Source organism: Acartia tonsa, chromosome 4 (assembly GCF_053477335.1).
Source record: "Acartia tonsa isolate MP-2025a chromosome 4, ASM5347733v1, whole genome shotgun sequence".
Taxonomy (NCBI): Eukaryota; Metazoa; Arthropoda; class Copepoda; order Calanoida; family Acartiidae; genus Acartia; species Acartia tonsa.
The window spans coordinates 14,591,498-14,605,238 of NC_137263.1; the positions used below are offsets into that span (position 1 = coordinate 14,591,498).

General features: G+C 34.9%; 1 protein-coding gene across 1 annotated transcript in view; it reads right to left on the reverse strand.

The window, feature by feature from the left end:
- LOC145316207 (A disintegrin and metalloproteinase with thrombospondin motifs 9-like) overlaps positions 1-13,741 on the reverse strand; it is a 48,407-nt gene that overhangs the window by 8,673 nt on the left and 25,993 nt on the right. The window contains exons 23-43 of the mRNA XM_080156562.1: positions 12,783-12,908; positions 11,928-12,034; positions 11,028-11,062; positions 10,728-10,786; positions 9,752-9,877; positions 8,710-8,853; positions 7,826-7,889; positions 7,372-7,414; positions 6,718-6,852; positions 6,258-6,335; positions 5,794-6,021; positions 5,558-5,614; positions 5,044-5,146; positions 4,677-4,799; positions 4,086-4,220; positions 3,528-3,647; positions 2,980-3,051; positions 2,395-2,493; positions 1,721-1,804; positions 820-915; positions 202-375 (exon numbers count right to left, since the gene is read on the reverse strand). Coding sequence (XP_080012688.1) covers positions 202-375; positions 820-915; positions 1,721-1,804; positions 2,395-2,493; positions 2,980-3,051; positions 3,528-3,647; positions 4,086-4,220; positions 4,677-4,799; positions 5,044-5,146; positions 5,558-5,614; positions 5,794-6,021; positions 6,258-6,335; positions 6,718-6,852; positions 7,372-7,414; positions 7,826-7,889; positions 8,710-8,853; positions 9,752-9,877; positions 10,728-10,786; positions 11,028-11,062; positions 11,928-12,034; positions 12,783-12,908 — 2,208 coding nt within the window. The remainder of the gene's footprint in view (positions 1-201; positions 376-819; positions 916-1,720; positions 1,805-2,394; positions 2,494-2,979; positions 3,052-3,527; positions 3,648-4,085; positions 4,221-4,676; positions 4,800-5,043; positions 5,147-5,557; positions 5,615-5,793; positions 6,022-6,257; positions 6,336-6,717; positions 6,853-7,371; positions 7,415-7,825; positions 7,890-8,709; positions 8,854-9,751; positions 9,878-10,727; positions 10,787-11,027; positions 11,063-11,927; positions 12,035-12,782; positions 12,909-13,741) is intronic.

Sequence of the window (13,741 nt, forward strand, 5' to 3'; positions counted from 1 at the left end):
GCTTTCCGCTGATATTAAGAAGAAAGATGAGAGATTAAAACAAGTTTTGTTAGCCAGGTCATTAGGCCCCTCGGGAGCTATACAATATTCTTCAGTGTGACTGGGAACCGGTTCTAATCCACCGGATATCAATCGTTTTCCAAGTCATACTGGAAAATATTTTACCTAAAATAGCATGGTTCAATAATTGTAAGATTATACCTGGGACCAATCCCCAGATACCCAGGTGAACGGACAGGCAAACTTGTTACAGATCCTTTTCAATTTTGGCCTCTGCGTGTCCGGACACAGCTTGGCCTCGACCTCCTGTTTGGTCTGAATATTGAAGCAGCCAACCACTCGTGACTGCTCGCCTTTCTCACAAGATTTAGAACACTATAATAGAATTTTTTGTTATAATGGATGGGAAAAAACGTATATATTATGAAAGGGTAAAAATTATGTCAATTTAGCTTGCTAACATTGATATCATTAATTGGTCGGTTCCTTTATAGAAAAGGAAAACTTTGTATGCCTTTTACAAAAAGACATATTGATTGAGATAGTTGATATTAAAATAGTTAGGATTGCAAGGATCTAAAGGGTAAGACAATGGCCGATACATTATGATATACAAATTTACCCCTTTTGTATATTACAATTAGTGGTTGAAACGTTTGGATAATGAACCAATCAATCAAAATTCAATTAAAGTCCCCAAAGTTGTTAGGCCAATGAATAAGAAAACGTTAATACAAAACTTTGGGGGATAGTGTAATGAACAGCCCAGTGTCCCCTTCCTTTCTGTTATGATTGTCTTCCAGATATATTTTATTATACCTGTGTCCATTTGCCAACCTTCCATGCATAGGATTGCTGAGAGCAAGGTTGTTCATTACAGGTCTGGCTGTCCAGGGGGCGGTTCTTCATGGCACACTAAAACATCATGTTCTCATGAATATAATAAGAAATCTACTAGGGGAGGGTAAAATGTGGGGTTTCAAACTTTAAAAGGGGTAAACATCCCTTCCACCCCCCCCCCCAACTCTTGGACCTTTATGGTCATTCAAAGATGAAACACATTTCCTACCTAACCGTTTTATAAAACATATTCCAAAAACCACAAACCGAAGACAAATTAATATTATTTTTAAAAGCGAAGCTTTTCTATAATTAGGGTCAGTCCGTCCGTCCGTAACGGATAGCTTTTTTCGTTAATTTAGGCATGTTAGAATCGTCCTATTGATTTCAAACTTTGCATGGTGATTCCTGTAGTAGTTAGGTAAGATATAGAAAGCGTAGCAACTCTATAATCATTACAATAATGTCCGTACGTCCATTTTAAACATGATGATTTTATTTACTTTTTTAACAACTAGTTTTTATGTGATCTAATACTCCGATTGATCTGATTTTTGATATACTGATTCCTGGGGGGACAACAAAGTACAATTTTATAAGCGAAGCAACTCTATAAGCAAGTCTTAAAGTTGTAAGTATGTCCATAAACATTATTCTGTATCAAGCAGTTTTTCAACAATTTTACTTTCAATTTTGCTTCGATTCTTATACATTTATATTCTGACTATTCAGTTCTGACATTATACAAGTGTTAATGTCCGTTTGTCCTACCGTTTCAGTGCTTCGCTTTTATGGATGTTGTCATCCTTGTTTTTATAGAATTTGCATAAGAAATATGTATATCTGAGAATTAAACTAAATTCAGATCCATTTTTGTTACCTTATGATCTGGAAGATTTTGTCCCAGGTGGTCCTGACACCTGACTAGTCGTAGGGATACACCTCCACCACATGCAACTGTACACTGAAAGCAATAAAGTTTTTTAATAGCGAAGCTTTTCTATAATTAGGGTTGGTCCGTCCGTCCGTCACAAACGGATAGCTTTTTTAGTTAATTTAGGCATGTTATAATTGTTCTATCGATTTCAAACTTTGCATGGTGATTCCTTTAGTAGTTAGGTTCGATTTAGAAAGCAACTCTATAATCATTACAAAAATGTCCTAAAGTCCATTTTAAACATGTTGATTTTTTACTTTTTTAACAACAAATTTTTGGTGATCTAATCATCCGATTGGTCTGATTTTTTGTATGTTTATTCCTGGGACAACAAAGTATATTGTTACAAGCGAAGCAATTCTATAATCAAGTCTTAAAAATGTAAGTATGTCCATAAACATTATCCTGTATCAAGCAGTTTTTCAACAAATTTACACTTACAATTTTGCTACAACTCTTTTGTTGGGAGAAAATCCAATATATATTTTGTTAGTGGAACTAGCCTTTCCTCCCTTCCTTTGAATGTCGTCATTAAGGGGTTTCCTTAAGTCCTCCAGTCAAAAAAGCTAAGTCGTCTTTTTTCAGCTAGCAGCCAAAATTAAAATAATTCTCTAAACCTGTGACCAGTTGCCAAAGTTCCATTGAGGACAAGGTTCCAGGTTACATTCTTCCTTTAGGGAGGGCAAAGATTTTTTGTCACAATAACTTTCTTCAATCTAAAATCCGGGAAATAATTTCAAAATTTTAAAAATGTTGATAAGTTTTTACCAGTATGGCTTCGAAACTGATTAATATCCACTGGATTAGAATCTGTTCTCAGCCATACTGAAAAATGATATAAAGCATCGTATTACAGACAATTTTCTTCGAAAACGTAAATAAAAATCATAGAATTAATACCAGTTTTGTTACCCGGGCCTTGGACCTCTCGGAGCTAAAAAATGGGTCTTAATCTTTTTCATTTTAATATTTTAAAAGCTGTCTATAATACGATGCGATAGATAACTATTCACTTTCAACATATCATGACTTTTTTATAATGTTTCATAATAAATGGGTTAGGTCTTAGAAAAATTCATGACTCATAATACGAAAATTAAGAAAATTTGTTTGGACTATTTTATTTAACCATTTCTTTTTGTAAAAGCAAACATGTTTTGTAAGTCTTCTTTTCCTTTACTAATAATAATGTTAAAAATAACCTCTTGATTTTCTTGCAATGAAAAACATTTAACAGATCTGGTCTTGAATCCCAACCCACACGGCGCGGAGCACTAAAAAATATTTCATTTTTAAAGATATCAATGTCATATAATTCAAACCTGCCTAATTTTTCTTAAGACCTCCAAAACGTCTGGAATAATAAGTTAAGATATTACATGATACATTAATTAATACATTATATATATATGTTGTACCAGATTTTCATCTTCTCTGATGAAGGGATGCTCGCAGCTTGCTAGAGTAACATAACTTTCTTTCTTCAACCCCTTTCCCATACCCTACTATCCAACTTGATGAACGAGCTGACCAATAAATTAGGTCCTTCATAAAAAGTGAGACATCATAAAAATGAGAGATTATATATATCTTTTTAGGGGTTTCCTTTCCCACTTGTCTTACATCCCGCATTTTTATGACGTCATATGGATGATTTTTTGAACCACTTTGAAAAGTTACATGTGTAATCCCTACTAGATTTAGGGCTTCTCCGCAAGGATGAAGGATAATACCAAAAATATTTTCATACCTGTGTCCAAGGTCCAGGCATCCACTGGACCCCTTGAGAAAACCTGTTTCCAGGTGAAGAAGTATCATCCACCTTGCGTGGCTGTTTCTCTTCAATTGGCACGTTGTTCAGTTTTCCAACCTATAAATAATATTAGGGATGGGTCAATGAAATAAATTCAAAATTCATCTTTATTAAAAACAAGTGTTTTAAGGTTGGATCTGCCTCCAATATATCCCCATTTGATCGTTCTTGTAGGGTGTTTCTCTAAAATGTTTGTCTGTCTGTTTGTGCGTCACATTTTGAGTTTATATGAAGGATAAAAAGATTAAGGTTCTTACAGTTTTTAAAATATAATATTTCAGGTTTGTACATTGTACAAGGACAATAATATATTTTTGATTTAAAAAAGGCACAAGTTTTCATGAAAACTAATATTAGTTTATGGTCAGGTCAGGGTATATTGGGCTAGGAATAGGAAAATATTTTTGCCCCCAACCCCTTATATTTTCAATTTGATTTATAAAATAAGGAAAGGCTTCATTGCTCGACAGGCTCTATGAGGGAAAGCATATCTACCTGCGGAACTAGTTTATGACAAGGAAGTTGCTGGCAGTCCTGTTCACCTTCAGGTTTCTCCAGGCTACAAAATTCATCTGGCTCCAGTATTCCTTTGTCTTTGCTAATACAACTCACTTTCCTTCGCTGAAATCCCTAAAGTTTTCATTTTTTTATATTAATTAATTAAAAATGTGAATGTAAATAAGGTGTTTAAAGTTGGCGCAACAATGCTGATGTTTATGTAAATCCTAATAATAAAGTTAAAGGATGTTTGTTTGTCTGTACCAAAGGATCTCGCTAACCGCTGAACCGATCGGGTTCTCCTTAAAGGGGTAGCTTCTCATAGATTACGGAAAGGTTTATATCTATTTTGAGAGAGGGTACCACCACCCTCCCAAGAGAAATAGTCCCTAGAACCTCCCCAATCCCTCCAATTTTTTTTTCAACAAGAAAAAATGTTTAAACTTTTTTTTTTAAATTTAAATTTTAAAAAAAGTTTTGCGATTCAACTCCACACTCCTCAAATGCCTCTAGGGGCACTTGAGGAGCGTAGTATAAAGTATAAAGTAATTTTGAACCATCAAATTATTATAAATTTTATGGTCTTACCTTTCCACAAGTGACCGAGCATTGCGACCAAGCTCCAGTGAGCCAGTGCCCCAGAGAACAGCGACCAACACAAGGACGTTTCCACATAGGCTTGGCTCGGATCCTGCTACACCTCCACTCTTTCTGGACAAACAATAATGGATATATTGTTACTTGGATGTTACACCAGATTTTCATGTTTTCTAATAAGGATACACTCCCTTTACCCCATCCCGTTCCTGCCTCCTGGAGAGAATAAATTAATTCCATGTTAGCAACCTTAACCGTGTGTAATACGATGCTATACATTTTTCTCATTTTGGCTGAAAACCTGTTTTAATAAAGCAGATATGAATCGGCTTGAAGGCCATACTATAAATGTAGTAACCTGTTCTTGTTTCCCCTTCAGCCTGTGGTAGCACGCGACAGCTCTGGTTTGAATTCCAGTTCCGCAGGTAACAGAACATTTCTTCCATTGTCCTATTCTCCACCTTTAACAAACAAAGTAAACATCTTTTTTTTGTTTGATTTTTTTTTATCTGAACATCCGTCCGTAATGAATAACCCTGATCTTAAGTGTTCACTGTTCAAAATGCATAAATATCTTAATCGAAACTGTTGATCTTTTAATTAGCGAAACGATTGTATTCCATGAATAAAATGAGAAATAAATAAGTTGTGTTTCTATCTATAGATATTAAGTTAAGGCATGTTAACATTGATCTATTGATTTTAAATGATTACTGTAACGGTGATTGCCAATTATGACAAATTAAAAAAGCAATCGTCTGATGTAATAAACATTAAGATAAACATAAATATTAATTTTTCTTTATTTTGAAATAAAGTTGAGGGGGAGGGTGCTCGACTAGGCACTTAGATTAAAAACCCAAATTTTCTACCTAAACATAGGAAGCTTTCCTCTCCTTCTTGATGATTTTTCTTTGCCGACATTTGATCTAAAATATACAAAATACATTTAATGTATAAATCATTATTTTGACAACTTTTTAGACTAAGTAGTTCAATTACAAAAAGTTTCAGTAAAGTTAGTAAAGTTCTCTAATAATTATTATTACAATTTGATTTTATAATTAAAGGATGAAATATAATAGTTAAAAATAAAATAAATTTTTACCTTTGTTTATTATAATCCACATGCGTGTATTCAACCTTCTGTAGATCTGTTTTATCAAATGTTGATATTTCAAACTGAGTTCTTGGACAGGAGCTGTCACCACAAATTTCTCTGGAGTCCGGCCTCTCTGAATCATCACAATACCTGTCCACTCCTGCAGCAGGATGACCTGTACTGCTGCTGGTGCCAGCAGGACTCAGGGTACAGGTAACCTGTCTAGTTCTGTAGCCTATAACAAATGGATATACAATATACGTGGATATTATGACAGATGGAAAAATAATCGTCAATTTAGCTTGCTAACATGGAACTCATTTATTGGTAGTTCGTTCATCCAGTAGGAAGGGAGGGGGTGGGATAAAGGAAGTGGATGGGGGGAGGTCGTCATTTTAGCCAGCTACAAGTTTCACTTTATTAGAGTACATGATAATCTGGTGTAATATCCAAGTAATAATATATTCATTCCTATGCCACAGTGGGTTGAACATTCTGACCAAGGGCCTGCAGTCCACTCCCCACACTCACGCAATTTGCAAGATTTTCTAAAATAAGAAAAATAGATCAGACGGAGTCTGATTTAATTACTTTAGCTAATTCCATTTTTGAAGATGGCTAGTATTAGGCCTAACTTGACCTTTTTTTTTTACTCTGGAGAGTTGAGATTTTATTAAATAAGAGGATACAATTAAAAATTAGTTTCAGAGAATTATTGGGATAATTCATTCTTCTATCAATTACATGTTAATATATTTACTTTCCCAACACAAGCAAGTCCAAGAAAGCTGATTGCAACCTCTTGAACACTATGGTATCGATGATTTCATCTAAGTCTAATTAGCTACAGTTTTATCTCAAAGTTTTATTCGTCTTTCTATGAAGATTCTTTATTATTGGAAAGTGGAAAAAATCAAATAAGCACAGAACCTGTATTCTGGAGCCGGCATATCCTGGCATAGTTTGCTGTGTTGTTTGATATCTGCCGCCTGGCACCAGTATGGCCGCTGCTGGACACCTGAGCCACAGGTCACGCTACAATCACTCCACTGACCAACTTCCCATCTGATATAAATATGTTTTTAATTACTCGTTTCATAGTCATTTACATGTAGTTTGTATAGACCGAAGCTTTTCATAGTGCCTATAATTAATGACGTTATACTGGTCTACCATTGGTCAATTGAAATGTATACTGGCCTGCCATTGGTAATTTAGTCTGTGTATTGGCCTATCATTGGTCATTTGCATTGTATGACGTCAATTTAATTGCTACCATACTCAAACCCAAAATTATTTTGAAAATAGTTTAACAAGCTTTTAAGCTATTTGATTGTTGATTATCAGCTTATAAGTTACTCTATAACTAATTCTATCTGTTTGTCCGTCAGTCTGTCAGTACGGCTAGAGGGAAACTTGATTTTCTCAGCTCTATTTAAAATATAAATCTGAATTTTCATTGAAATTTCTTATGACCTATGTACATCCATTCTATACATTGTTCTGTCCATCAGTCTGTCTGTAAGGCTATTAGATCTTTATCGGTTAAGTTAGTTTTTCTGGAAGAAAATTTTAAAAAGTTACCTCGGGCATTCTGTTAAACCACAAGGCTGCTCCACTAACTTTTCTAAAATATTATAAAAATTTTTGAGAAATTTATAGGTGGTTTCCCTTAAAGTGCTTAGTCGAGTACAGGAAACCGCCCTACCCTCCCACTTATTAAAAAGATAAGGGCGGGCTAGTTTTATATGTTAGTTTTTTACCTTTGGGTAGGTTAAGTAGCCCCACAGGGTTTGGACAATGCAGGTATAGGCCCTGCAGGGTAAGTTACCCCTTAAGGTGTTAGGCATTAAAACAATAACCTTTCCACCCCCTTATTTTCAATTTGTTGGAAAATTAAAAGGGGTATTGGTTATTGGCTCGCTAGGCACTTTAGAGCAAGAACCAATATATACAATGATTTAACCTAATAGTTGATAAATAACGAAAAAAATTTTTATTGAATATTAAAATTTTTTAACTTAATAAGTATTTTAACCTATATTAGCACAGTGATGTTCGTCCATTTTTTCTCCTGTTTTGAATTCACACCATGCCTCTCTCTAAAAAAATTTAAAAAAAGTTTTTTTTCCTGGTAAGTAAATGAATAAGATTACACATGTAATCCAGATAACTACCTGAATCCAGCAATAGGGACCTTTTTCGTTTGCTAGAAAATTGCTTTTTTGCTCTTTTGTAGCGACAAGGCTGTGTTATTATTTAAGACCTATTTGAATGTCGGCACAGGGTCCACGGAGTGGGGGACATACAGATATTCAACACCTTCCCCCTCTGTTTTATTTTAATGTCTCATATATTATAGGGCGTTGTTTGAACTTTCATTAACCTCTCCCTTCTAGTCCCATAAAGTACGAACAGCATCCATAAGAAGTAAAGCACTTTGAAAATCGTGGATGGACTAATTGACAAAGTGATTTATAGAGCAGATGCTGATTGGTTATAAAAAAGAGAGAGAATATGTCATTATTGAGTTGTAAAAAATAAAAAAAACTTTTTATACAAATAAATACATTTTTCTTTTGTGGCATGACCGACAGATTGACGCACCAAGTAAGTTGTTTACTTGAGGCCATAAACAGAATTAAGCCAAGAAAATCATATTTCCCCATGGCGTTACGAACTGACGGACAGACAAAATAAATAACAGAGTAGCTTTGCTACTAAAATTTCAATACAAATTAAATTCAGAAATATTTTTTACAATTGAAGAAGTTATAGGTCATAATAAAAATACAATACAATACAAATGACCAATAATATGCCAGTATACATTGTAATTAACCAATGGTAAAATGTATACTGGCCAATCATTTGTCATTTGTATTGTGTGACGTCATTTAAGCTGCTTTTTTTACTGTTTACCTTTTGTGCTCCTGTGCCACAGGATCTGGAGCAGGAGCTCCATTCTGAATACTTCCAAGCGAGTCCCTGGCAGCTACCGGAGCATCTCTCATCAAAACTGGGGAATCCAAGCTCGTCCTCACAATACTTGTTCAGCACTGTTACCTATGAATTGAATAGTTATTTTGGGAAACGATATGTTATTACTTGGATATTGCACCAGATTTTCATGTACTCTGAGAAAGTGATGCTCGCAGCTGGCTAAATAACGTAACCCCCCTTCCACGACCTTTACCCAACTGTGTGAACGATATGACCAATAAATGAGGTCCATGTTTAGTGGTTAGCAAGATCTTAAGGAAAAAACATTTAAAATTTGTTAGGACATCCTAACTCCTGATGTGAATTCTTAAAAAAAAATTTGCCTCGCTAACATCAGTTTGCCTCACTAAAATCAGTGAGGCTCGCTAAAAATTCAGAGGGGATGATTTTGCCTCATTAAAATTTTAGTGAGACAAACTGATTTTAGTGAGGCCAAATTTTTTTTTAGAATTCACCTTTGCTTATTTCTTATATCTATAAAAGCTGAGAAAACCCTAACTTCTAGGCTAGATAAGGAAATTTTTATAGGATTTTGCCTATTGAACTATCAAGAACTAATATCATAAATCAATTTTCTTCATTTAAAACCATAATATGTACTTGATTTTATCCCTACTAGTTATTTAAAATCAATCTATTGTACATCATATTGTATGGATGTGAGTGCGTTATTCTAACTACCTCAACTCTCAGTTTGTGCAACTACTATCCAAAGAATATTTTCAGTGATCTCAAGCTTGAAAAAGGATTTGTAAACTGTGCTTATGATTAGTGATCTTAAGCAGCTTTAACCAACAACGAACTTTAATTAGACCTTTTTATCTACCATCCAAATATTATTTTAGATTTATATTGCTTGTTGGCTGTACCTTATTCCTGGATCTTAAGAACATGATAGAAAAAACATAAAACGAAGACAGAAAAGGGTGATTATAATTTCTATCTATTGGTCTCTACTTACCTTCTTATGGCTGTTGGTTACTTTAGTGCAGGCAAACTTGGCAGTTCTGGTGCCAGGTCCACACAGAGATGAACAGTTACTAACATCCACCTCTTCCCAGGTCAATACACAGTGAACATTACATATCTTAATAATATAATCATAAGAATCTGGCGGCCACGCCCCTAGAGGACTCTAGTTGTAATTTAGGGTTAGGGGGAAGGGGGGTTGGGGTTGACCTGACCATCCACCTTCTCCCAGGTCAATACACAGTGCACATTACACATCTTAATATTATAATCATAAGTATCTGGCAGCCACGCCCCTAGAGGTCTTTTGTGGAAAATAGGTTAGGGGGGGGGGGGGGGCCCATCCACCTCTTTCCAGGTCAATACACAGTGCACATTACATATCTCAACAGTATAATTATAAGTAACTAGCTACCCCCCACTAGAAGACTCTAGTGGCAAATGTGTTTGGGGGAGTGGGGGGGGGGGGGGGGTGCTCACCCACCTCCTCCTAGGTGCACATTACATATCTTAACTTTTTAATTTTTAGTATCTGACAACCACGCCCCTAGAGGTCTTTAGTGGAAAATGTTTTTTTTTTTTTTTTTTGGGGGGGGGAAGACCACATACCTCCTCCAAAGTCAATACACAATGAACATTACATATCTTAACATTATAATTATAACCAACCAATAAATATTCAGTAATAGTCCCAAAAGCGAACGAGTAAGAAACCGTTATTATAAAACTTTGGGGACTAATGTAATAAACAGCCTAATGTCCCCTCCCTCAGCTCACTGGATGCAAAATCAGTATTTGCAGGAATCTTAGAGGAAACAACAATGGACTTCCAAAATTGTAACAAACAAAATTTGATGGATTAAAACCATGATTTTTAAAGTTTGGACACTGCTAGTTTGAGCAAACTAATCAATATTTGATAAAAGAACCCAAAGTTTTTAAGCCAACCAATGAGAGAAATTAAATACCTTAACTTTTGGGGGTGGTCTTGTTGTTGAGTCACATTTCCTTTCATCTACTTCTATTTCTAAATTTTTAGTGATGTAATTATTAAAGCGAAGCTAGACTGTTATTATGGTCGGTCCGTTATTTCGTCCTTTACGGATAGACATCAAACTTCGATTTCAAACTTTGCATAATGAGTCAAAAAAACGGATGGTTTGAGTGACACAAATTGGCTATTCTAACCCCGTCCAAGGACAGATTAGAACGCTACAAACCAACATAAAGGTAACTTGTAGAGTATCTTTTTGAAATTGTAAAATGACCTTTTGTTGAAGTTTTCTCCACACAAATAGGTTCTCTAATAATACAAACATTTTGTAATTCAATTAAAATAAAATGATGAAATTTTCTCGTATTCATTCGAATCCGGTGGATAGGAACCGGTTCTCATCCATACGAAAAAACTATGTCTAGCATCGTATTATATCCAGCTTTCTACGAATATAGAAATGTACAATCATAAGATTAAAACTAGTTTTTTTAGCCGGTGACTTCGTCACCTCGGGGCTAAAAAAACTAGTTTTAATCTCATAATTGTACATTCTATATCCGCGGAAAGCCGTTTATAATACGATGCGAGAAATAACTATTACAGTATTTTCGGGCTTTTCCAGAATGGCCATGAAATTGATTTATATCTCTGGATTTGAACCGATTCTCAGCCATACTGAAAAATGATGTATTACACCATATTAGAGACAATTTCTACAAATAAGATAAAAATTCATAAAATTAATGTAAATTTTGTCAGCACTCTTAAACTAAAAAAACTGGTTTTAATTTCATTTTAATATCGAAGGAAAGCTGTCTATAATACGATAAATCTTACAAACCATACAATATAATAATTAATTCCAATACAAGCAAATATATTTAGAACCAAATAAAGAAAGAAAGGGGGACCTTTTTTGCGCCGATTTGCGTGAAGGTATGTGTTGTAAGAATTATAAATAGGAGAAGAACTCTAAAATTGGCGGGACTTACCGGTTTTAGACGGCATCAGCGGTTTTGCCACCGTTTCTACAGAGTTCCATATTATATCATGTTAAAGCAACAATTATGCCAATTTTTAGTGTTCTACTAATGTTTAAAAGTCTTAGAAAGCATACCTTGATGAAAAAGGACCCCCTTTGTAATGACTTTAATTAAAATAAGTTTGTTTCCTTGTCTGTTTTCCATTGCAGAGCCTGTGACAGTGTGACCATTTATCTGTTATCTTCCAGTAGTAAGCTGCAGGTGACCTAGCTGATATCAGGTATGTATAGGAAACCTAAATTAGTAATAAAAAGTGATAAAATTTTATCCAATTTTTTCCCCTTGTTTTTTTGTTTGGCTAAATTTGGGGAAGATGATTAAAGTCCCTCCACGGATTATGACGCCATACGATAGAATAGCTAATGAGAGGCCAGTATACACTGTAATTGACCAATGGTAAAATTTATGCTGGCCTTTACATTGGTTATTCTATCGTATGACGTCATAATCTGTGGAGGAACTTTAACCATCATCATCGGCTTTACAAACCTCATGAATATGGTCATTAGTAGCGCAGTAATAATCGCTCAAAAAATAATCACAAATATCTTAATTATTAATGTCAACATAAATTCAATTTGCATGTTAATATCAGCATGCAGCGTCATTCATAATTGGTCCCCAAAGTCTGTCAAAACCTGCTAAATCCTTTACAAACACTTTAAGCGAGTCCCCAAGGTTTGAGACCCTCAGATAATAATCTTTGAAAAATATTAATTTATTTGTTTAATAAATGATGAATAATATTGTTTTATAAACTAAAATTTTAGAATGAAATGAAATGCAGGGATAAGACAATGGCCGATAAATTCATGTACATCGCCAAAAACACACAAAATTACACCTTCTGTAGATTACAATTAGAGGTTTAGACATTTGGACACTCGTCTTAATGAACCAACCGTTTAAAATTCAGTAAATTATATTATGAATAAACAGCTAAATCTTCCCTCCCTTCCTCCCTGAATGAAATGGCAGAATACCTGTGGTGGATTGATATTTCCCACAGACAGAATTTCCAGAAGCAGATCCTTGTTGATGGGAATGGAACTGTTGACCCGCTCCACAACCAAATCAGAGCCAGAGTATTCCAAGAAAGAGCCGCCATACTATATAGTATGTACAAATGAATTCATTATCTAGCACCAGATTATCATGTACTCAAATAAAGTGAAACTTGTAGCTAGCTAAAATAACAATCCTCCTATCCACCCGATTTACTCCATTCCCTCCCCTCCACCTGGATGAACGAACTGACCAATAAATGAGTTATATGTAAGCAACCTATATTTACGACACCTTTTTTACCTATCGAATATCCACGTATATTCTACACTCACCCATATCTATAATACAAAGTAGAACGATGTCTGTCTGTCTGTGTGTTTGTGTGTTTGTCTGTTTGTTTGTAGCGAAGGATCTCGCTAACCGCTGAACCGATCGGGTTCTCCTTTACAGGGTAGCTTCTCATAGTTCCCGGGAAGGTTTATAACTATTTTCTTGGGGGGTGGGACACCCCTAATCCCCCCAAAAATGAAAAATACAACCCCCTCTAAAAAAAAAAAAAATTTTTTCTTTTTAAAACTAAAATTAAAATAGTGGGGTCGACTACCCCCCCATCCCCCCCCCAAAATTTTTTTATTTTTTTTATTTTAAATCTAAAATACGAAAAATTGGTTTGATCAAACCTCTTGGGGCACAGCCCCTAGAGGCTAGGGGCGAAGCCGCTAGTATGTATAAACAGCAGAAAAAGTTAATAGGCGCTTTCGTACAAAGTACACTGTTGAGCACACTGATACTATTTTGAAAACGAAATTTAACAATAGAGTGGGGGGATTTAGTTTGTTTATTACTTTAGATCAGGATAGGTTAGGTTATATTGGGAACACCTACTCTTTTTAAAGATTTATTTCAAAAATATCAACCACAATTAAAATGAAAT